General features: G+C 40.8%; 1 protein-coding gene across 5 annotated transcripts in view; it reads left to right on the forward strand.

Annotated features, from left to right (window-relative positions):
• Positions 1-21,685, forward strand: part of iqsec1b (IQ motif and Sec7 domain ArfGEF 1b) — a 627,464-nt gene that overhangs the window by 588,281 nt on the left and 17,498 nt on the right. For all 5 annotated transcript variants that reach the window (XM_086001715.1, XM_086001719.1, XM_086001716.1 and 2 more), the window contains 6 exons: positions 187-348; positions 4,628-4,750; positions 7,191-7,357; positions 10,171-10,310; positions 16,333-16,362; positions 21,123-21,248. In XM_086001715.1, coding sequence (XP_085857841.1) covers positions 187-348; positions 4,628-4,750; positions 7,191-7,357; positions 10,171-10,310; positions 16,333-16,362; positions 21,123-21,248 — 748 coding nt within the window. The remainder of the gene's footprint in view (positions 1-186; positions 349-4,627; positions 4,751-7,190; positions 7,358-10,170; positions 10,311-16,332; positions 16,363-21,122; positions 21,249-21,685) is intronic.

The raw sequence follows: 21,685 nt of genomic DNA on the forward strand, positions 1-21,685 counted from the left end.
GGAACCTGGAGATAATGGTGTTTCAGTATTGTGTGTTGGTTTGCATGTGCATCCTTGTTGACAGGTTTCAAAATGTGGATGTACAATCACATTGTAAGATAAATATTTTGTTTCTTTGATATATTTCAGCACACAAATAATATATCTGGAAAGTCTAACTCTCTAATTTTCATTTTTCTTGTACAGAAAACCTGAGAAAGGTGTGCAGTATCTGATTGAGCGTGGATTTGTTCCTGATACCCCTGTTGGTGTTGCTCACTTCCTCCTTCAGAGGAAAGGCCTTAGCAGGCAGATGATTGGCGAGTTTTTAGGCAATCGGCAGAAGCAGTTCAACCGAGATGTACTTGAGTAAGTATTGCACAGAAAAGAATCATGAGCTTCACCAGTTTGAAAATACTCAGCCCTCTGTGTTTTCTACCTTGGACCAAGTAATCTGTGTTTGGTAGTTGAGGAAAGAATGCTGACCATTAGCTGGGAGAGTTCCCTGCTCCTCTGAACAGTGCTGTGGAATCTATTACATCCACCTGAACAAACAGACAGGTCTTGATTTAACATATCGTTCAAAATATGACACCTCAAACAATGCAGTTTTCTCTCAGTACTGTACTGAAGTGTGAGCCTAGGCCTGCATTTTATTACCCAACCCCAGTTGCCCTTGAGAAGGTGGTGGTGGGCCGCCTTGAACTGCTGCAGTCCTTTGTGATGAAGGTACTCCTACAATGTTGTTAGGCAGGGAGTTCCAGGATTTTGATCCAGCGATGATGAAGGATTTATCTCCAAGTTGGGATGGTGTGTGACTTGGAGGGGAACTTAAAGCTGACGGTATTTCCATGTACCTGCTACCCTTGTCCTTCTAGGTGGTGGCCATCATAGGTTTGGGAGGTGCTGCTGAAGAAGCCTTGGCGACTTGCTGTTGTGCATCCAGTAGATCGTACACACGGCAGACATGGTATGCTGGTAGTGGAGGGAGTGAATGTTTAAGCTGGTGGATAGAGTGCCTGTCAGTTTGCTGATGATTACACAGTGTTCAGCTCCATTCAGGAAAAAAAGGACTGCTCAGATAATGAAGTAGTCCGTGTTCGCATGCAACAGGATCTGGACAACATCCAGGCTTGGGCTGATGAGTGCTGAGCTTGTGATGGACGTAAGGTCATTGATAAAGCAACTGAGATAATTGAGCCAAGGACGGTGCCCCGAGGAACTCCTGCAGCGATGTGGGGCTGAGATTATTGGCCTCCAATAACCACAACGATCTTCCTTCATACAGGTATGACTCCGGCCACTGGAGAGTTTCCCCCCGATACCCACTGATATCACTTTTACTAGGGCTCCTTGTTGCCACACTCATTCACATGCTGCCTTGATGTCAAGGCAGTCACTCTGAGTTCACCTCTGGAATTCAGCTCTTTTGTCCATGTTTGGACCAAGTCTATAATGAGGTCTGGAGCCGAGAGTGGTCTTTGCGGAATCCAAACTGAACGTCGGTGAGCAGGTTATTGGTGAGTAAGTGCCGCTTCAAAGCACTGTTGACAACTCCATCCATCACTTGCTGATGACTGAGAGTAGGCTGATGGGGCTGCAATTGGTTGGGTTGAATTTGACCTATATGTTAGATTCCTGAGCTAAAATGACAGGATCTGGAATTTGGCTACAGTCTTGATTTGTGAAGAACGATATAAATAATTTGTTTTGACAACTCTGCAATTTCCTGATGCTTTTATGTTTCTACCCCACTTGGTCTTTGAAAGGCTTAACTGGTCTGCTGCATACAAAGCTAAAAAATATATGCAGGAAACTTTGTGTTATCCGGAGGCAAACCGTCCGGCAAGCTCGAGCCACCGGCAAAAATCAGGAGCCGTTTTTTATTCTTTTCGTTTCTTTTCTTTTTTTTTTGAACAGTCAAGCTCTGCAACGTCTGTAGCTAAGCAACAGCTTCAGCTAGAGACGCTACAGAGACGCTTGCCGACTGTTTAGAGGCTGTTGCTAAGCAACAGGGTTTGTTGATTCATACAGAGATTTTAGCTCTGGAGTGTACGGCAGTTTTGAGGAAATGGCAGCAGCTCGGTCCCGTCGGTGCCGGATAGCACAAAGTTTCCTGTATATATTGGATGCTTTTTGCTGCTATCTACCATTCTATTGCCTTCCTATTTTTTTAATACTCATTTTATTATCTGTTGATTCGGCTCACTGCTGTTGAGAGCTGTATCTGTAAAATATTATCCTGAGCATTACATTTTGTATGTGTATGTTGCATTTTTAAAACTTAAACCAAGTATTCCCTCATAGTCAGCACCAAAGAACACTCTCAACAATGAGTCCTCACTCCATTTGAACAAAAGTATAATTTTATAATACACCTGGTAATTCCGCCCAGGAGTCAAGCAGAAATCTATATTACTGTAATTAGCTCACTGAAGTTGAGATGAGCCCTCTGACAACCTCCTATTCTTCAGATAGTGGAAGAATAGACACACTGCCAGACCGTACAACACAGGCTACAAACTACTAAGCTGGTTTATTAAAAATGAAAGTTAACAATAGCAGAAAGGTATGTTTCATGTTACAGAAATTGTAACTTACACTTTTTCCTTGAGTACAAAAATTTTAAAAACGCAACACTTCACTATCTTGGCTAACCTAACCTGGACCAATGACAAATTTATACATTAAGATTAATCTACACCCTAAGAGTCTACTGGTGTGCACCTCTATCTCAGTAGGCCCAGAAGAACTAGAGTTACAATAGGCTTGGAGGATATATACCTTCCAGCTCTCAAAGTGCAATATGGGACAAAGGCAAATATGTATTTTTCATAATTAAATAAAGCTGTCAATCATCTATAGAATACACATGCACACACGCTCCCTGGTGTGTCAGCCAAATAAAAGCTAGACACACATTCACTTGTCATCTGCTTTCAACACACCCTTTTGACTCCAGTGGCTCTTCACAGAACAAAGCATTCGGTTGTGTCCAGTGATTACTTAATTGAGTTGTATATATTAATGAGTTTGCAATCAAAATATATTCACATATACAATCAATGCAATAGCTATCATTCCTACACAATAGCCGTTTCCCGACAACCATAAGACATGTGGATTCTAGCCTCAACCCAGAAAAACTAAGCCTGTAGAAACAGCAAATTTCAAGTCCTATCTCATAAATAGTTATTAAATTGATGGAGATTTTCTTATGATGTGAAATGTGACCAAACTCCCTTTCTGTTACATGTTACAATGCCTGAAGCAGGACAGTGGGGGAACAATGACTAATTAAAGCACTAAGTCCTAATTAGTATTTACTATTTCCTTGGGATTACATTACTTCAATTTTATGCAGGCTTATAGACCTGCAATTTGAATGTCAATATTCATTATGTCCTGTTCTGAGTTCACTCACTAAAGACAAATGACAGGAGACAAAATTTAGCATTCCAGTCCAACAAAATACTGTAATAAATGTTACTATGCAAGTAAATTGTTTTTAAAACAAAAGCTTGTCTATGGTTGCCTCATCAGAGTTGGCTGCCCCCACCCTGCCTAAATTTAGTATGATCTGCAAATGTGACCAACGTTCATTGAGTTTCTGAACCTTAGTTGTTGATATAAATTGGAGTCAGTATGGAACGCAGGACAGATGGCTGGGCCACTTCTCTCTAACTTCACAACTAAGGATCTGTTCTTGCATAATTCCTTTAATCCTGCCATGCTCTCGGTTGATGCGATGCAGAATGCTAGTAAGTGCAGCAAAAGGATTTAAGGCAAAATAGAAAGCACCACACACTTGGATTGTAAGAAATAATTAATTTGCTATCTGGAGTCTTGATCCTTGTTAATTTCTCATGAGTCTGTTTCTGATCAGATACCCAAGCCCATTGTTGGAACCCTTGGTTACATTCAGATGGCTTTTCACATTCAGTAGACTTCTAGAATTATGTTCCTTTTAGTTTGAATTTGTGCAAAGGCTTTCCATTAGAATAGATACTACATCTAAAGGCTTTTCACAGTTTACTTGGGATGGCACTTCCTCAAAATATTAAGGTCAAATACATAGATGCATAAAAATTCTTTGTAAGGCTAAGTAAGATGCAAGCTTATATTTTCCCTCATCCATGCCTTTGTTAGCTCCAGACCTGACGATTCCAATGCTCTCTGCTTCACAACCGTGTGCAGGAAAACCGACGTTGAGTCACACGAGGAGATATTAGGACGGGTGACCTAAAGCTTGGTCAATTAGGTGGATTTTAAGGAGCGACGTAAAGGACGAGAAGGGGATAGACTGATTTAGACAAGTAATTCCATTGAGTGGGACCTAGGTGGCTTTGTTATGAAGGGTAAACTGTTGAAGAAAAATATGGTGGGGTCAAAATTCCAGGACAGTTTCTGCAGCCACATAATTGCAGAACCCTAGGCCCTGAATATATCTGCTACTTGAATGACAATAATAAATACTGAGCAATATTAGCAGTATTTCAAAATGTAATTTTTAAACAACTTTTTTTTGATTAGTGAAGTATATTACAAAAATATTCACACTTGAGGTCTTTTTTGTACTATAAATACCAGAATATTTTCCATATTTTTAAATCACGCCAAGTAACCACTGGTGTATGTTTTATTTCAGCTGTGTTGTTGATGAGATGGATTTTTCAGGAATGGAATTAGATGAAGCCCTTCGAAAGTTCCAGGCACACATTCGGGTCCAAGGAGAAGCTCAGAAAGTAGAACGTCTCATTGAGGCTTTCAGGTATTGTGGTTCATGGTCCACCTAATTTTTAACATCAAATGATGAGCATTATTGAATACTTACCACATGCAAAGGCAATCAAGTTTATTCCTCTGTGACTCTAAGTAACTCGGCAACAGAGTTTTAAGTTGGGTTGCACCTTGTTTCATTGCCCTGAATAAGTTTGTTTTCTAATAAAACTAATATTCTTTAGCAGGACCATTGCTGCACAATACAAATGAAAAGCAAAGCTGTTGGTGCTCATTTTATTCAAATATCAAGAGATTTATTATTGAAATTCTGGTTGCGACTTCAAATAAAATGAAAATTAATTATTAATCATTCATCATTTAGATTATTATTTATTAATAATAGATGTGATCAAACCATTTCATATGAAAATTCCATGAACTTTCCACACTATAGTTACAAATATTGTTCTCAACCTCAAACACACCAGTCTGTAAATAACGCAACTTCTGAGCTCATCGTTTAATCACTTATCTGAATTACAATACAATATTTCAATAAAAATTTACTGTAATGATCAATGGGGTCATTTCAGGTTTTCTGTTGTATCCATTGTGTGACTAGCCCAGTAAATGTCCCTATTAAATTTGATCAAAATCTTTTGTGTTATTAATGTTGCTGTAAAAGTTGGAGGCCTTATGGATCAACACATTTGATTTTGTACTTTGTATACGTGCCATTAGCTGCAATTTATACTGGGTAAGATACGTTCCCCTAGGAAGCTTCGATTTTATGGCCATTTGACAATAGCTTCTCACTCCCCCAGCCTGCTCCATTCCTGGACTTATTCCCTTGCTCATCTAGTTTCTTAATAAGTAATCTAACTTATCTCCTTTCTTTCCTGCCTGGGCAAGCTCTTCCTTCTGTTTTTTCTACCCCCACCTATTCCCGGCCAGGTGACGGTTACATTTCTCAGTTTCATTCTTGCTAAAAACTCAGTGAAAGTGTACTCTAGAATAGGAATTTCCCAACCTAATGCAAAGAAGCTAAGAAATCTTAACAAATTGCTTCCTCTGTGTCATCAGCAAGAGATAATTTGGATATTTCAATGAAAGAGGCTGGCACGGGGGTCGGTTTCATCTTTATGTGCCATGAAAAACTTACACAAATCAAAACATAGAAGACCGATATATTCTTAGCATTTACTACTTTGCCATATTAGCAATGTGCTGAATATTTGAATACTACTGTGGGATTTCAAATGTGAGGGAGGATCTTGGGGAATAAAGATCATATAAATGTGGAGCAGCTGGGAGGGGGAAGGTGATCTCAGAGGCAAGGAGCTTCAGCACCTTGGGGCATGAAGCAGGTAGGAGTGGATAAAGTCCTGTCCAGTTGACTCCATGCCTTCCACTATGTTCTAAAAGAGAATTCCTATCAACTTTTTGAGATTAGCCCTTGACTTTGCACATCTTTGACTCTAGGAAAGGGTATGTTCCATTGCAAGGCTTTCTTAATGTCTGTGATCTAATAGACTATGCAATCCGTCTTGTATTCTGTGTATGTTTGACATAGGGAGGGACTGTGTGTGTGGGAAGAGCAACCTGTGATATAAAAACTGACATCATAAGGGAATTTTAAAAATTGTAAAACATCATACAAAGTAACTTAAAAGATTATTTTTACAAAACCAATTGCAAACATTCAATCTCTCCACGGATGTTGCCTGGCCTGCTGAGTTTTTCCAGTGTTTTCTGTTGTATAAACACAAGTTTTTTTTCCATTTCTTTTTCCTTTTCCCTTTTTAATTCTCCATTTTTGCATCAAGTATTTGCAGCTGCCATGGTTTGTGCAGATGCGGTTTAAGGTTGCCTATAAGCTTTGCGAAAGATTGAAGCCAGGGATCTTCTGCATCGGTTCTTCACAAGGTGTTTGTGACTTCTTGTGAACTCCATTCAGCTTTCTAAGCATCATCAGGGTTGAAGTCGCATTGTCGAAGTTTAAGTGCATGGGTACAAAAGGGCTAGCGTGACTTCAAGCAGTATTGAGGGACGTTGTTGAGATCCTGGTGGGTGGACACGTACATTGATGCACTCACATGTATACACATATCACACCTTGATCTTTTACTGCAGTGAAGTAATTCTTTTTCACTGATGTGGCCATCACAGGTATATTCTGTAATAAAGTTGTTCTAGTGTGACATCTGTAATACTGAAAACTATTATTGATCATCTTTCTGATATTTTCACTGGATGTAATGGCATTATTATTGCATCACAAGCATATTTACTAGTTTGAAAATAAAACCATAGCAGCAAATATATACCAAAAATAAAACCTGTGTGTACTAATTGGAGTAATAGATGATTACTTGTGACATTTAATTTTTCTTTGATCTGAGGAATCTCTATTGTACTTGTTACTGATACCTCGATTATGATAATTTCACCGTATATAATATGCGATATCTTGAATCCTTCTATTGTAGCCAACGCTACTGTATCTGCAATTCTGGGGTTGTGCGACAGTTCCGAAATCCTGATACCATCTTCATCCTAGCCTTTGCAATAATTTTGCTGAACACAGATATGTATAGCCCCAATGTGAAACCAGAACGCAAAATGAAACTAGAGGACTTTGTCAAGAATTTGCGAGGTTAGTGGCACTGAAATACTTTCTTTGAATTGTTACTTTCTTGTTACTACTGGCCACTCCTGTGACTACATTGTAGATCAATTTATACATGCAGTCCAGCCGTCTAAAGCCACCACGTGTTTAAACTGATAATTGTAGCATGGCACAGAAATGTATTAATTCCAAACCTGTATAAATAATATGTCAGTTTGTTCTTATTGGAGAAGGGGAAAATCAAAGGTGAGAGGAACATGATCCAAATAATGAAGGAAACCGATAGGATGGATGTTAAGTTCTTGTCAGCAGAATCAGCAGACACGATTGTGTGCTAAAGATAACCCAATGAGTAACTGTTTTGAAGCTGCCTTTAAACTATTGGGCCAGAATTTGAGGTCGGAGGTGTACCTCCGGAGTACGCCTCCAACCCGATTTTTTTTAAAAACATCCTGCTGGCTCCCAGGATTCGGATTGGGCAGTAGTTGGACAAATAGCCCAACTCTGTGCCGGTGAATGTGATGTTTGTGTTGGTGTGGTAGATCTGTCAAGGCAAACCTTGACAGATCACAAGTTTCAGGTTTTCGCGCATGCAGAAACCCGGAACTTGCTGTGCATACACCGTCATGGGGAACAGAAAATCCGGACTATTGTTTTAATTCAGGTCCTCGGAGTCTGGAGGCTGGTATTTATGGTGCGTAATCTATTTTCTGTAGCCCAGCAACAGACTTGTAAATCCACTTTTACCTTGGTGCATAATCCTGCCACTGAGCTACAGAAAATTTATTTAGCAGCATAAACACAGACTCTGATCTCTTGGAATCTAAATTAAAAGAACAAAATAAAAGCGGCTTGAATAGTCTGTAGCTACTAGCACAGTGGCTACAAGCTGAGCCAAAGCATTGGAAGTGTTGAAAACCAGTTGTCAGATTAAAATGGCATTGTGCTCACCTTTTGTCCCATATAGTCAACTATTTGTTCAATTTAAAGAGAGTTATTTTCTCATTTTTTTCTCATTTTAATTGTGATGTAATTTGTCAAATGTGTTTAAAATGTTAATATATCCCACCTGTTTATGCAAACCATGGTGTTGCAGCTGAGTCCATTTATGTGTACTGGATAAGTAGAAAAATAAATTGTGGTCTCTGAAGTTCAACTACTTAAAGGATATATATTTGCTAGATGTTTAGCTTGCAGAAGGTGAAAGTGGAAAGAAGAATTGCAGAGATACTGACATTACACAGACAAGTTGCAGAGCTTTGAAAGTACTTGAAGAAAGGCATGCAGACAAATTGGGAGTGTTTGGGGGTAGAACTAGAGCCTTCAGCCTGGAGTTAGTCAAATTTGTTAAGATAAAGGGATATAGATGATAGAATGACTGGGAGCAATGATGGAACGTAGACCTGGACTGGTGATGAGCAGTTGGATACAGAAGTAATGAAAGGAGGAAGAAAAATACAGACAGCACCTAATAGGAAAGCTAGAGTGCAAATAGGTACAATTGTTTTGTTCCACCTACAACTAGGAGTTATCTGAAACTAAGAGGAAAAAAGTATGAATCAGATAGAAAACGTTTGCTGAAGGTGCAATAATCAGATGCTTATGGCAGTAATTGATAAATGAAGTACCCATATCACTCTGATTGACAGCATAGACAGCTACAGGCCCAAACATTGATCTTGTGAGTTATGAAATCCAGGAAGGGAAAATATACAAAATTTCAAAGCAGCTGCAATTTAAAAAAAAAAAAAAAAATTCCTGATGGACCTAATGTACACGAAATGAATAAATTTACAAATGACAACATGTTTGAAAAATCACAATCATGAGACAGAGAACTCCTAAAGAGTTTTAATATGAATCACTGTTAATGTTCATTTTACTAACTTTGTCACCTGTTCCACAGCTAGAACCTGAATTTTAGTAATACAGGAAACTTTGCCTTCTTAATATCTGTCCATAAGTAATTGGTAGCTGCACAAATGTACACTGAAAAACTGATATCTAACTCTGTAGGTGAATTGGATGTATACTTGAAAAGGAAAAATTTGCAGGGCAAAAAGCGGAGAGGAGTGGGACTAATTGGATAGCTCTTTCAAAGAGCCAGCACAGGCATAATGGGCCTAATGGCCTCCTATGCTGTAAGATTGTACGAGTACTTCAGAACCCAAAGACATAAAACCATTTGCACATGATTGCAGAGAGTATATTGATGGCTTGTAAAAACCTAAATAATGAATAACCTTTAATGCAATGACATTAATTATGAACTCCTAGTCGCAGAATTTTATCTTTTTGGCCATTTGTCCTCTTCTCCTCTTCTAAGAAGCAGTGTTTGCTGATCGTGTTCAATTCCATAGATACTAATCACCTCCAATACCATACCCAATTGGAAACTTTGCATACATGAGCCTAGACAGCAAGTGTTAGCAAGCCAGTAGAGGTCACAACACCCACGCCTAATCCTGCTCCTCATTAGACAAGTATATACATGCACTTTCCAATGAGGTAATTTGATAACTGTCAAGAGCAGGAACCTTAGATAGTTTCCTCCTACTGAGGCTAACTGTAGCACTCACAACTAACTATCACCCTGATTATATTTTTGCAGGTAAAATGTAACCATTTTCTTTAAGTCTAGACTTGCATTAAATTGAGAAGTTTATGAACTGTTTTACAATTCTACTGTACACAACTGTAGCAGCAAAATCTAATCTGTACCGATTACTTTCTATTACTTTGAAGCGAGGACCACACTGCAACTTTAGGAACAGAAGTATGATAGATAACTACATTTTTGAAGTAAACAGGATACTAACCAGGATTGTTGTGTCCTGCAGGGGTGGATGATGGAGAAGACATCCCTCGAGAAATGCTTATAGGAATTTATGAACGAATCCGCAAAAGGGAACTGAAAACCAATGAGGATCATGTGTCCCAGGTTCAGAAGGTCGAGAAGTTGATTGTAGGAAAGAAACCAGTAAGTTTATTTACATTCAAACTATGGCAAAGTTTAATGCTATTTGAGTAATCGTAGGTTTGGGAGGTTAAAGGTTAACAGTTTAGATGAAGTCACTCTAAAGAAAAGGTGGCATGAATGTAAAATGTTCTGGGTACAGGTCTGAACCATGGTTGCTGGACCTTTTAATCTGAAAACATTCCATTTGTATCAGCACATTGTTCTGTAATTGGTCCATTTTTGGAAATAATTTAAAGTTATTTTCCATGAAAGACAATTCCCTATTTGAATGAAACATTGCAACTGCAGTTCTGAAAATTTGCTTAATGGTGCATAGTGATCTGTCAGTACAGTGTCTGCACTAAGACAGTCGTGGTCAGTTAACTATGGATATGGTTTGCTCATAGCAGTGTGTGGTTACAAAATTATGTTGTGTGCATGCTTCATACTTTAATCCAGTAGAAATCTTTTTAAATGGTGTTCTGGTTTTGTTGCGCAGCTCTGCAATTCAGAAGATTATATGTTTGAACGAAAAGATCAAACTCTCTTGAGCAAGATTATACATTGGATATGCACAGTGCAACTCCTCTTCCACTCTTAGGACCATTTTGCTAAAATTTGCGAAGTTAGTTTCAGTTCTGCACTGAACTTAAAAAAAAAAAAAAAAAAGTATGGAATGCTGAAGGGCCAATAGACCATTCATTCCAGCAGACTGTAGTTTGTGCACTTGTTCGTTCTCTTATTTAGTTTCCTGAGGGAATAAACACAGTAAAATCTCAGCGAAGATAAGGTTGGGGGGGCGGGGGGGAGGAATTATGTACAAGATTCGAGTAACTGGTTTTGACCAATAATCTAACACATTCAAGATGCACCCTAGTATTTGATTAGCATTATTAATTGCAAGTCCTACTCAAGGGGCCGCAGTATACATATCGTGCAGGAAATGGAATTGTCAACCTTGTGCAGTAGATGGTTCTCTTCTGTAGATGAAATGGAGTACAGTGATAGACAAAAGGCTTTATTCTATAACCCAAGTAACAGCTGACCTGAGAGTGCTTGATGCTGACACGCGGTGAAAAATTTAAAATGTTAATTCTTTTGACGCTGAAATTGCTCACCCAGCAGAAAGATGCTTAATCATATTCATGCATAAAAGCTTCATTAACTTGAGGCAAAAGTACAAGAGGCAGTGTGATGTTACCAAGAGGGAAATGCAAGCAGATCCTTGGAACTTGAGACCTGAGAATCTTGACAGCAACCTACTAAAATACCAGATTTGAAGATTCTGTGAGGGAACTGAACTCGACAAAAGAAGTGTCATTCAGACCTGACATTATTTACAGAAAATTCTGGCAATACTCAGCAGGTCAGGCAGTGTCTGTGGAGAGAGAAACTGAGTTAACGTTTTAGGTCGATGACCTTTCGTCAGAATGTTTACTGTATATAATAAAGAGACAAACTTAGCCAATCTTCAAGTCGATGGCCTTAGGAAAGGTCATCGACTCGAAACGTTAACTCTGTTTCTCTCTCCACAGATGCTGCCTGACCTGAGTATTTCCAGCATTTTCTGTTTTTATTTCAGGTTTCCTGCATCTGCAGTATTTTGCTTTTGCTGACATTATTTACGTTTTATACAGTATTCAGCTTGCGAACATCTATAAAAGACCTACTGTCTCATTAAATTTATAATGGCACATAAATTAAGGTAATTAAACTGGAGCAAAAACCTACTGCTAAAATGCAGGATTCTGTACAGCAGATTTCCCAGTTGCTGTGGCTGGTGGCACTGGAGTGGAACGTTCAATTAGGGCTGAGAAATTGGATGGAGATTGCTCTTTGTGCCCATTGTGTGTTTCACATCACTTTTCAATGACCTAGAGTGTTCTTGATCAAACTGGCCATGAGCCTCATTTTAATACGAAATCAATAAAAATTATATGCAAATTATTGCCAGTATGATTTCACAACTTTCTCACCATGAATACGCTGTATATAAGACAATCTATGACCAAATGGTTTATGCGGAGAAAAATGTTGATGGGCCAAATGACCTGTTTCTGTGTGATAATCTATGATTCTGAGATCAGAGACAGATTGCAACAACTGCAAACAGCAACAGAGTGAGGCCCGTGCAACCAAGCGAGTCATTATTCAACACATTATCAACGACTTGAAGCAGATCTTGGGGGTGTCTTATAATACAGCCCCAACAGGATCTCCAAGATTATTGTAGTTTGCTGCATGTTGCCACTCAGAGCACCTAACAGTGGAGTTGTGCAGGATGAGCTGGCAGCCTACCTGCAGCCTAGGGCAGAGTAAGACCCTGATCATCAGGAAGATATTTCTGCCGTAATACTATTCCAACCAATATCACAGGATCTCATTAAGGAGATCTTCAGTAAACTGCTGCAGCTGTTCAGTGCATTAATGGTCCTCTCCATATGTACACATTACAGTGGATCCAAGCACCTTAACCAGCATTAGTGTCTACATTAACTCAACATTTTAAAATAGTTGTTTTTGGGATATGGACAGCATTTATCTCTCATCCATAATTACTCTGTAAAGGTAGTGGTGGGCCAGCTACCTGAACTGCTGTAGTCCTTTTGACGATGGTGCTCCTGTGAGGGTGTTTACTATGGAATGCCAGGATTTTGATACAGTGCAGATGAAGACACAGCGATATATGTCTAAGTCAGGATGGTGTGTGACTTGCAGAAAATCTTGCAGGTGATGGTATTCCTATGAAATGACATTGCTGTTCTTGTTCTTCTTGATGGTAGAGGTTGCGGGACTGGGAAATGCTGTCAAAGTAAGTTTAATAAGTTGCTGCAGTGTATCCTGTAACATGCTGCAACCATACCATGCATCCTCGTGGCTGGAGATGAACTTGGTGTGGGAGGGGGAGGATCCAGTTGTCGTGGTCCACGTAGGAACCAACGACATAGGTAGAACTACAAATGAGGTTCTGCTGAGGGAGTTAGAGGAGCTAGGATCCAAATTAAAAAGCAGAATATCAAAGGGAATAATCTTTGGATTGTCCACGTGCAAATTGGCATAGGGACAAACAGATTAGAGGTTTAAATGCGTGGCTCAAAGGTTGGTGTGGGAGGAAGGGGTTTCAGTTCATGGGGCACTAGTACTGGGGAAAGAGGGAGCTGTTCCGTTGGGATGGACCCCACTCCGCTGTGATCAGCGTCCTGGCGAACTGAATAACTAAGGCAGTAGACGGGGCTTTAAACTAATGAAGCGGGGTGGGAGGATTCAGGAAAGAGTAAATTTAAAAGCAGAGAGAAATGTCAAGGCTCCAGAGTAGAATTTTTGGTTAAAAATAAGCAGAATGGGTCAGGAAGGGACAGAGAGTAACAAAGGTAATAAGGCATCAGTGACTAAGGAAGGATATACTTGCCATAGAGGGAGTGCAATGAAGGTTCACCAAACTGGTTCCTGGAATGGCGGGGGGGGGGGGCGGGATTGTCCTATGAGGAGAGATTGAGTAGACCAGGCCTATATTCTCTAGAGTTTAGAAGAATGAGAGGTGATCTCATTGAAACATACAAATTTCTTACAGGGCTTGACGAGGTAGATGCAGGGAGGATGTTTCCCCTGGCTGGGGAGTCTCGAACCAGGGGTCACAGTCTCTGAATAAGGGGTCGGCCATTTAGGGCTGAGATGAGAAATTTCTTCACTCAGAGGGTGGTGAATCTTTGGAATTCTCTACCCCAGAGGGCTGTGGATGCTCAGTCGTTGAGTATATTCAAATCAAAGATCGATAGATTTTTGAATATTAAGGGAATCAAGGGATATGGGGATCGTGCAGGAAAGTGAAGATGAGGTAGAAGATCAGCCATGATTTTATTGAATGGTGGAGCAGGCTCAAATGGCCTACTCCTGCTCCTATTTCTTAAACCAATTATGGCATAATGGTTATGCAACTGGACTTGTAATCCAGAGGCCTGGACTAATAATCCAGAGAATGTGTCAAATACCACCATGGCAGTTTGAGAATTTGAATTCAGTTTATAAAAAAAAAAAAAAAAAATTTTGGAATAACCATCATCAAGCCAGATGACTTACACTCTTCATTGAACCAGTGTTGAAGAGCATACTGGCAACAGCACCAGGCATACCTGAAAATGAGGTGACACTACAGCACAGCTACATGTATGCTAAACAGCAGAAGCAGCTTGCTATTAACAGAGCTAAACAATCCCACAACCAACGGATTAGATCAAAGCTCTGCAGTCCTGCCACATCCAGTCGTGAATGGTGGTAGACAATTAAGCAATTAATAGGAGGAGGAGGTTCCATGAACTTCTCCATCCACAATGATGGAGGAGTCCAGCGCATGAGTGCAAAAGACAAGGCTGAAGCATTTGCAAACATCTTTAGCCAGAAGTGCCGAGTGGGTGATCTTCCTTGGCCTCCTTCTGAGGTCCCCATCATCACATGCCAGTCTTCAGCCAATTCAGTTCGCTCCACGTGACATCAAGAAACAGCTGAGTACACTTGATACAACAAGGCTATGGGTCCCTTAAGTATATACTTGTGTCTGTGCTTGCTATGGAAGGAGTGAGTAATACAGGATGCTAGGAGTTGCTGATTTGCTTCAGCAGTACTGGGATCTGTGGTTGGCTCTTGGGTTGATTGAAAGTCACAGAAAAGGAACGTGTGTTAGAATGCTGACTGCAAGACACTCCTTCAGTCAGAGGTTACATTGCTAATAAGGTGTGTCATGGTGGTGTCCTGGAATGTATATATGAGTGAGTAAGGGGAAGAAGAATGATGTGTGAAAAGGGTGAGATTTTAACCCCTGAACTTCGGGGAGTCCTCCAAATTCTGCCTGGCCCACTCTGCTATATTCTCGTGCCCCAGGATGTCTGTTCAACTTGGCTGGATTGGGTTTGCTTCTGTTTGTTAGGTGCCATCTTGTTCTGCTAGCAAAAAAGTTAAATTTAGTTCTTGGAAGCTTGAAGTGCACATAAGGGACACTCAAATGTTAACCATGCATTCCAACTGTGCACGAGTAAATGAGTATGAATTATCGAGTAAATGAATATGAATTATGAAGGTACATTGTATTGTGAGGTTGGTTCCTGAGCTCACTTTTACAAATTTTTGAACAGTTCTATTTTTAAAGCGGCAATAATGAAGTGTGCCCTGCTAGAGTATGGGCATGCATGTAAAGCTTGGAAAGAGGTGTTAACTGAGGTCTTAGAATTCAGCTGCAATCATAGTATAATGGGGCGAGATGAAACCCTTTTGGATTTGCGCAATTTTCCCATCTACATGGCATAGTAAATTACTTTGGCAGATTTCCAGAGACTTATTAACCTTTTTTCTCATTTTTGCCAATGTCCTTTTGCTGCTCAACCCACATCTTCTGCCAAGTAGACTGTGTACTTCTGTTTTGAAGGTGTACTGGGATCCCAAATAAAGAAATCCTCCTTGCTGCACTTGTAGCAGAAGCACCTCCAAAACAGCATCTGAATATTAAAATTGGAATAACTTCTAACGGGTAGCCTGGAGTGTTCAATGCAGTTAGACTAAACTGCAACCAGAGCACAAACCTATGATATGTGGAAATTTATTTTAATTTTTGTTTTGTCTGGAATTAGTCTTAAAGCAACATACAGGAAACTCTTTATTATCCGGCACCAACGGGACCGGCGTGGTGCCGGTTTATCAAAAAGTCCAGATTACAGAGAGGTATAGTTTAAAAGGTACAAGAACTCCGTACACAGCAACAAATCCAGGCTTCCCTGTTGCTTAGCAACAACTGCAGGAACTCCGGCCACAGACCAAGCGTCCCTGTTGCTTAGCAACAACTGCACGAACCCCAGTTACACAGCCACAGATCCAGGAACTGCCACTAATATGAAGTAAAAGTTACCTGAACCTACTCCTGAATTTTGCCGGTTAACAGAGATTTCCGGTTATTTAGGTGCCGGTTAAAAGAGAGTTTCCCACTAACTTTGTTGTGTTTTGAAATCCTATGTTTGTCTCTCAAGTTTAATGAACTGTGTCTGTCTTTCCACTGTAGATTGGATCTCTGCATCATGGACTTGGTTGTGTAGGTATTTCTTATCATTTTAATGGCTAACAATTTTCATTGAGTTTATCTACAGCATAGACAATCTGTATTTAAAATAACCTAATTTAACACCACAGGAACAATGGAAACTGCATAGGTCTTGTATACTGAGAATGCAATGACCATAAAGTTAATTTTTAGAAATGTTAAATTTTGAGGCAAAATAATTTTCTGCACACTTCCTGATAGTTACCCGCCCCATCCATTCTGCTCATAAGAGAGATCACAGTAGCTATATAAACTGTTGCTATTGGCATGCAATCATGTTTTGCATGCAATCATGTTTTCTAATTTGTTCATGGGATGTGGGCAATGCTGGTAAGGCTGCATTTGGCGGAGCAGGCTCGAGGGGCCAAGTGGCCTATTCCTGCTCCTATTTCTTATGAACTGCTCATCCTTAGTTGACCTGAAAAGGTGGTGTTGGGCTGCCCACTTCAACTACTGCAATACAGTATTTCACTCCTGTATAAACCGTTGCAAAAAAATATGGTGTAGACAACATGCAGGCTGTAAACTTAATCTGCTAAAAAATACATTGGCCCAGATTTTGCAGTCAGCGGCTAACGAACGACGCGAGCCGTTCATTACACTTGCACTTGCCCACAGACGATGGGCATTGGCACTGGAATTGCTGAGATTAGAAAGCCATTTCAGCGCAGCGTTCTCTACAGGGGATCTGGGACCTGTGGGAACAGGGCAACCAACTGTGTATCTCCTTAACCTATCAGATTAAAGGATTGTGAAATTAACAGAACAAGATGCAAGAAGGAAGTGTAAATTAGAGTGGCTGAATTCAATGCCAAATCAGGTACAGTGAGAGAAATAGAGAGGGAAAGAAAGATTGGATTGAGAGAGAGAGAAAAAAAGACAAAGAAAATATTTAAAAATAAATTAAATCTCCAACAATTAAAAACTGAAGGAATGAGTCTCCATACTAGTAATTAATTTTCAGTTCAAAAAAGGTTGTTTGGCAATAATTAACATTTATCATATCATTACAAGGGTACTTAGATTGGAAAGGACAAGACTTGACTTTCTGTAGAGTTTAGTTCGTATCTACCATGTAAATACAGCAATTTCATGCCATTCAAGAACAACGCTTGCATTTATATAGCGACTTTAACACAGTAAAACCTCTCGAGGCACTTCACAGGAGTGTTATCAAATAAAATTTGGCACTGAGCCACATGAGATATTAGGACAGGTGACCAAAAGTGGTAGATTTTAAGGACCGCCTCAAAGGAGGAGAGAGAGTCGGAGAGGTTTAGCGAGGGAATTCTAGAGCCCAGGGCCCAGACAGCTGAAGGCACGGGGGCCAATGGTGGGTGGAGCGATTAAAATCGGGGATGCAAAAGAGGCCAAAATCGGAGGAGCGCTTAGATCTCTGAGGGTTGTAGGACTGGGAGAAGGTTACAGAGATAGGGAGGGGTGAGACCATGGAAGAATATGGAAACAAAATCGAGGCTTTGTTGGACCAGGAGCCAATGTAGGTCAACGAGCACAGGGGCGATGGGTGAATGGGACTTGGTGCGAGTTAGGATACGAGCTCAAGTTTATGGAGGGTGGAAGATGGGAGGCCGGCCAGGAGAGTATTGGAATAGTCGAGTCGAGTGGTAACAGGCATGATGAGGGTTTCAGCAGCGGGTGAGCTGAGGTTGAGGCAGAGGTGGGCAATACCTCTGAGGTGGAAGTAGGCAGTCTCGGTGATGAAGTGGGTATGTTGTCGGAAGCTCATCTTAAGGTCAAATAAGACACCAAAGTTGCAAACTGTCTGGTTCAGCCTCAGACAGTGACCAGGGGGAGGAATGGAGTCGGTGGCTAGGGAACGGAGTTTGTGGTGGGGACCAAAGACGATGGCTTTGGTCTTCCCAATATTTAGTTGGAGGAAATTTGTCAGGCAAGCGGCGCGACAAATTGGAGACAGCGGAGGGGTCGTGAGCAAAGTTCCCATGCAGCCGGTCACCGGGTTTTCCATGGAAGCAACCCCGCATGTGTGAAAATTTCAATGCACCGCGCAGCCAGTTAAAGGGACCGCGCAGGAAAAAATAGAGGCAACATTGATCGTGAGAGATGGTGGTGAGGTGGCTTGGTGTTTGTCCACCTACATGTGGACAATGTGTTTTTGTATTATGTTGCCAAGGGGCAGCATGTAGATGGGAAATTGGAGGGGGCCAAGGATAGATCCTTGGGGGACTTCAGAGTTAACGGTGTGGAAACGAGAAGAGAAACCATTGCAGGTGATTCTCTGGCTATGACTTGATAGGTAAGAATGGAACTGGGTGAGGGCATTCACACCCAGCTGGATGACGAAGGAGAGACGTTAGAGGAGGATGGTGTGGTCAACCATGTGAAAGGCTGCAGACAGGTCAAAAAGTATGAAGAGAGTCAGTTTACCACAGTCACATAGGATGTCATTTGTAACTTTGATAAGGGCTGTTTGTGTTGCAGCAGGGGCGGAAACCTGATTGGAGGGGATCAAACATGGAGTTCCATGAAAGGTGGGAATGGATTTGGGAGGCAACAACACATTCAGGGACATTGGAGAGGAAAGGAAGGTTGGTGATGGGGCGGTAATTTGCAAGGACAGAGGAGTCGAGGGTGGGTTTTTTGAGGAAGGGCATGATGATGGCAGATTTGAAGGAGAGGGGGTTCAGTACTTGAGGAGAGGGAACTGTTGACAATATCAGCCAATATGGGGGCCAGGAAGGGAAGTTGGGTGGTCGGAAGTTGGGTGGTCAGTAGTTTGGTGGGAGCAGGAGGTGAGTCTCATGGACAAGATGAGCTTTGAGAGGGCATGAGGGGAGATGGGAGAGAAACTGGAGAAAGGAGCGAGTTCAGGGCTAGGGTGGTGGGAGGAGGGCAGGGGGAACCTTGGGGGAAGTTTGGCTTGGTGGGCTGGGGAAGTGAGGGAAAGAGCAGAGGCAGCTGAACAGATGGTCTCAATCTTAATGACAAAGAAGTGAAGGTAAGCATGCAGGTGCAGCAGGCGGTTAAGAAGGCAAATGGTATGTTGGCCTTCATAGCGAGAGGATTCGAGTACAGGAGCAAGGATGTCTTGCTGCAGTTGTACAGGGCCTTGGTGAGACCACACCTTGAGTATTGTGTGCAGTTTTGGTCGCCTTATCTGAGGAAGGATGTTCTTGCCATGGAGGGAGTGCAGCGAAGATTCACCAGACTGATACCTGGGATGGCAGGAATGACGTATGAGGAGAGATTGGGTCGATTGGGCTTGTACTCGCTGGAGTTTAGAAGAATGAGAGGGGATCTCATTGAAACTTATAAAATTCTAACAGGACTAGACAGACTAGATGCAGGAAGGATGTTCCCGATGGCGGGGGAGTCCAGAACCAGGGGTCACAATCTAAGGATAAGGGGTAAGCCATTTAGGACAGAGATGAGGGGGAATTTCTTCACCTAGGGAATGGTGAACCTGTGGAATTCTCTACCACAGAAGGCAGTTGAGGCCAATTCATTAAATATATTCAAGAAGGAGTTAGATATATTTCTTAAGGCTAAAGGGATCAAGGGATATGGGGAGAAAGCAGGGACAGGGTACTGAATTTGGATGATCAGCCATAATCCTATCTTCTATGTTTCTATGTGAGGGTGGAAGAAGCAGGGGAGAGGGGTTTAAGAAGACTGTTTGTAAAAAGAAAGAACTTGCATTTATATAGCGTCTTTCAGGACGTCCCAAAGCGCTGTACGGCCAATGAAGTACTTTTGAAGTGTGGTCACTGTTGTAATGTAGGAAATGTGGCTGCCAATTTGTGCACAGCAAGCTCTCGCAAACAGCAATGCGATAATGACCAGATAATCTGTTTTAGTGATATTGGTTGAGGGATAAATATTGGCCAAGACACCAGGGAGAACTCCCATGCTCCTCTTCGAATAGTACCGTGAAATCTTTTATGTCCACCTGAGAAACCGAGGCCCCATCTGCCCGAAAGGTGAAGAGAAGCCGGGGGGAGGGGGGGGGGGTGTTATCTTTGCATTCCAGAGTCATCCTTGAATAGTGAGCAGTTTTGGAAGAGGAGAGGAGGACCTGATGATCCTTTATATCCAGTTCCAGTACAGAACAGCCTGCCCTCATTTATCTTTGTCACTAGGCATGGCTTGGAAATGTTTTATTTAATGCTTCAATCACTCTTGCAATTGCTTGGGGTCTTATCCTCTAGGCAAAGATGCAAGGATGCATCCCAGAATGAGGTATTTATACACAAAGTGAAGAAAGATCTGATTGCACATGATACAAAATTAAAGCAACGGATTCCCAGTTAATGGGATGATATAAATTCCTATTTGATCGTGGAGGTCAAATATCTTCAAAGAATGTGAAAGAACTTGCATGTAACTTACAATGTACCATTTTTGAAAGATAGCAAAAGTATATAGAAATAGATAATTTGTTTTCTGCAAAGAGGAAAGTATTGATATTTGAAAGAGGTTCTTATGTTCCATTGAAAGTTGACATGGCAATTTATATGCTAACATATTTTGTGACTCTAATACTAAATCTAAACAAATTTGGTGTAGTTGAAAGGTTTTCATGGCAACAGCAAGGCTTATCCCAGTTTTTGAATATTTAAGTATAAAACATGGCCATAGTACCTTGATAGATTTCTAAACATAAACCTTAATAAAAATTAGTTAAGCTTTTTAAGGTCAACTGCATGACATCTGTTCTTTGTTGTGACAGTATGATTGGTATTGAATATCTCTGCTGATCTTTGCCATTTCAGGTACTTTCCCTACCCCATCGAAGATTAGTCTGCTACTGCCGATTATTTGAGGTTCCAGATCCCAACAAGCCACAGAAACTTGGCTTACACCAGCGAGAAATCTTCTTATTTAATGACCTCCTTGTGGTATGTAATCATATAACTTAACTAAATGGATCCAACTGGATGCTGAGATTTATTTTCAACAACAGAGATTTGCCAGTGCATCACTCCTATTAATCAAGAAATTGTTCCTTAGTGCAGTACATTTTAAAGATATGTTCACCTCCAGATGATTCTGAGGCTTTATTCTGGCAAACTTCAGCTGTCTCACTTTTGTATTCCTCTCGATTTGTATTTGAATAAATCAACACTGCTCAAATATTAAGATAAAAAATCAATTCTACTTTTGATGGATATTGAGTTAAATTTTCTGTTTCTAAATGAATGTTCAGTGGTGGAAAGCCTATTGATCCACTATCTAAGATTGACATCGTTTTGCAAACCTAATGTAAACAAATAGTAGAACATTTTCACATATTGAAATTTCCAATATATAATTGAAAAATAAAGCAAATTTTTCA

This window comes from Somniosus microcephalus, chromosome 11 (genome assembly GCF_052327205.1).
Source record: "Somniosus microcephalus isolate GS21.2 chromosome 11, FLI_Smic_1.0, whole genome shotgun sequence".
Taxonomy (NCBI): domain Eukaryota; kingdom Metazoa; phylum Chordata; class Chondrichthyes; order Squaliformes; family Somniosidae; genus Somniosus; species Somniosus microcephalus.